This window comes from Boleophthalmus pectinirostris, unplaced genomic scaffold (genome assembly GCF_026225935.1).
Source record: "Boleophthalmus pectinirostris isolate CB_2022bp ecotype Guang Dong unplaced genomic scaffold, ASM2622593v1 HiC_scaffold_2, whole genome shotgun sequence".
In the NCBI taxonomy this organism is placed as follows: Eukaryota; Metazoa; Chordata; class Actinopteri; order Gobiiformes; family Gobiidae; genus Boleophthalmus; species Boleophthalmus pectinirostris.
This window is the reverse complement of record NW_026571152.1, coordinates 4,886,701-4,888,346: the sequence shown is the minus strand read 5'-3', so window position 1 is coordinate 4,888,346 and position 1,646 is coordinate 4,886,701. Positions and strand designations below refer to the sequence as shown.

At 44.7% G+C, this 1,646-nt stretch overlaps 1 protein-coding gene across 1 annotated transcript in view; it reads left to right on the top strand.

Annotated features, from left to right (window-relative positions):
* The window catches only part of LOC110163779 (gamma-crystallin M2-like), a 1,350-nt gene extending 400 nt beyond the window's left edge, over positions 1-950 (top strand). The window contains exons 2-3 of the mRNA XM_020928787.1: positions 155-397; positions 669-950. Of these exons, the coding sequence (XP_020784446.1) occupies positions 155-397; positions 669-950 (525 nt within the window). The remainder of the gene's footprint in view (positions 1-154; positions 398-668) is intronic.
* The last annotated feature ends 696 nt before the right edge of the window (positions 951-1,646 follow it).

Sequence of the window (1,646 nt, the reverse complement as noted above, 5' to 3'; positions counted from 1 at the left end):
CCTAACTGGAACTGATAAAATGATTCCAAATATTTTTGCTTCTCTCACAGGTTAAAACTACAAACATTTGAAACATAGTTGTATGGCAAATATACTGCTTATAGTTTTGTAAAATAGCAGATACTAAAGCCATGACTGTTTTGTGTTTGTCCAGATTGTCTTCTATGAGGATAGGAACTTCATGGGCCGGTCCTGGGAGTGCAGTGGGGACTGTGCGGACATGTCCTCCTACCTGAGCAGGTGTCACTCCTGCAGAGTGGAGAGGGGCTGCTTCATGGTCTACGACCGCACCAACTTCATGGGAAACCAGTACTTCATGAGGAGGGGCGAGTACGCTGACTACATGAGCATGATGGGCATGAGTGACTGCATCCGCTCCTGCCGCATGATCCCCATGGTGAGCAGCCAATCACAGCACATCTCCAGGTCACATGACTGAGAGAGAGAAGTACACATGTTAAAGATAGTCTAGTTCAAAACTCATGGGTTACCTACAGAGGAGCAGTGTTCACTTTGGCACACAGAAAACAGACTTCTACAGTCTACAGTCTTCCATGTCTAAAAAGTGCAGTTTTAGTGCAGCAGAAAAGTACACAGCTTACATTAGATCCTTATGCTTTTTCGTTCCTATACGGACCCAGTATAACTGTGCTCTTGTGTGTCCCCAGCACCGCGGCTCTTACCGTATGCGCATCTATGAGCGTGAGAACTTCGGTGGGCAGATGTACGAGCTGATGGACGACTGTGACAACATCATGGACCGTTACCGCATGAACAGCTGCATGTCCTGCAACGTGATGGACGGCCACTGGCTCATGTACGAGCACCCGCACTACAGAGGCCGTATGATGTACATGAGGCCTGGAGAGTACCGCAACTTCATGAACATGGGCTTCAGCGGAGGCATGAGGTTCATGAGCATGAGGCGCATCATGGACTCTTACTACTAGAGCTAAAAGACACACTCTACCAATAAAGGCAGCTCTACATGAAACTGCACTCTCTTGTCTGTTTTGTACTGCACCTTCACATGATGATAGTACTGATGAAAAATCTGCCTTAATGTACAAAGGTTTCATGCTTTGTCGAGGTTAAACACACATTTAAGAATATCTTAAACTTCTGCCCTGAATATTTACAGGAGCACCATGCTGTTCATTTAAAGTCAACACAAATGTTAGTGAGTCCTGACACAGTTCTCAAACTGAAGAACACTGGGAGGAATGGGGTCAGTGGGTGATTCTTTCTTTCTTGAGTCCTGGGAACAGGGGTGTCAGGAAAAAAGGAATTTCACATATGATTCCAATCTCTGTAACAAATATGTCAAACCATTGTTAATTGCATAGGTTTGCTACCCTGTGTGGAGTTTGCATGTTCTCCCTGTGGCTGAGTGGGTAACCTCCATATTTACCCTAACAACAAAAAGCATGCACAATACGTCAAACCCTCCTGACCAAGAACCTAGAGTCCCCAAGCACTGCACTGGTCTCATTAAAGCATGGTCAAGTACATACTTTTTGTACAGACGAACAGAAAGTTTGGTTTAAGAAATTCAGATATGCTGCACAATGCTGCTGTGAATGGTTAGGCTCATGAAAATCAACAGCATTTACAATTACAAAGTGATTCTCAATGCGGATTCAGAA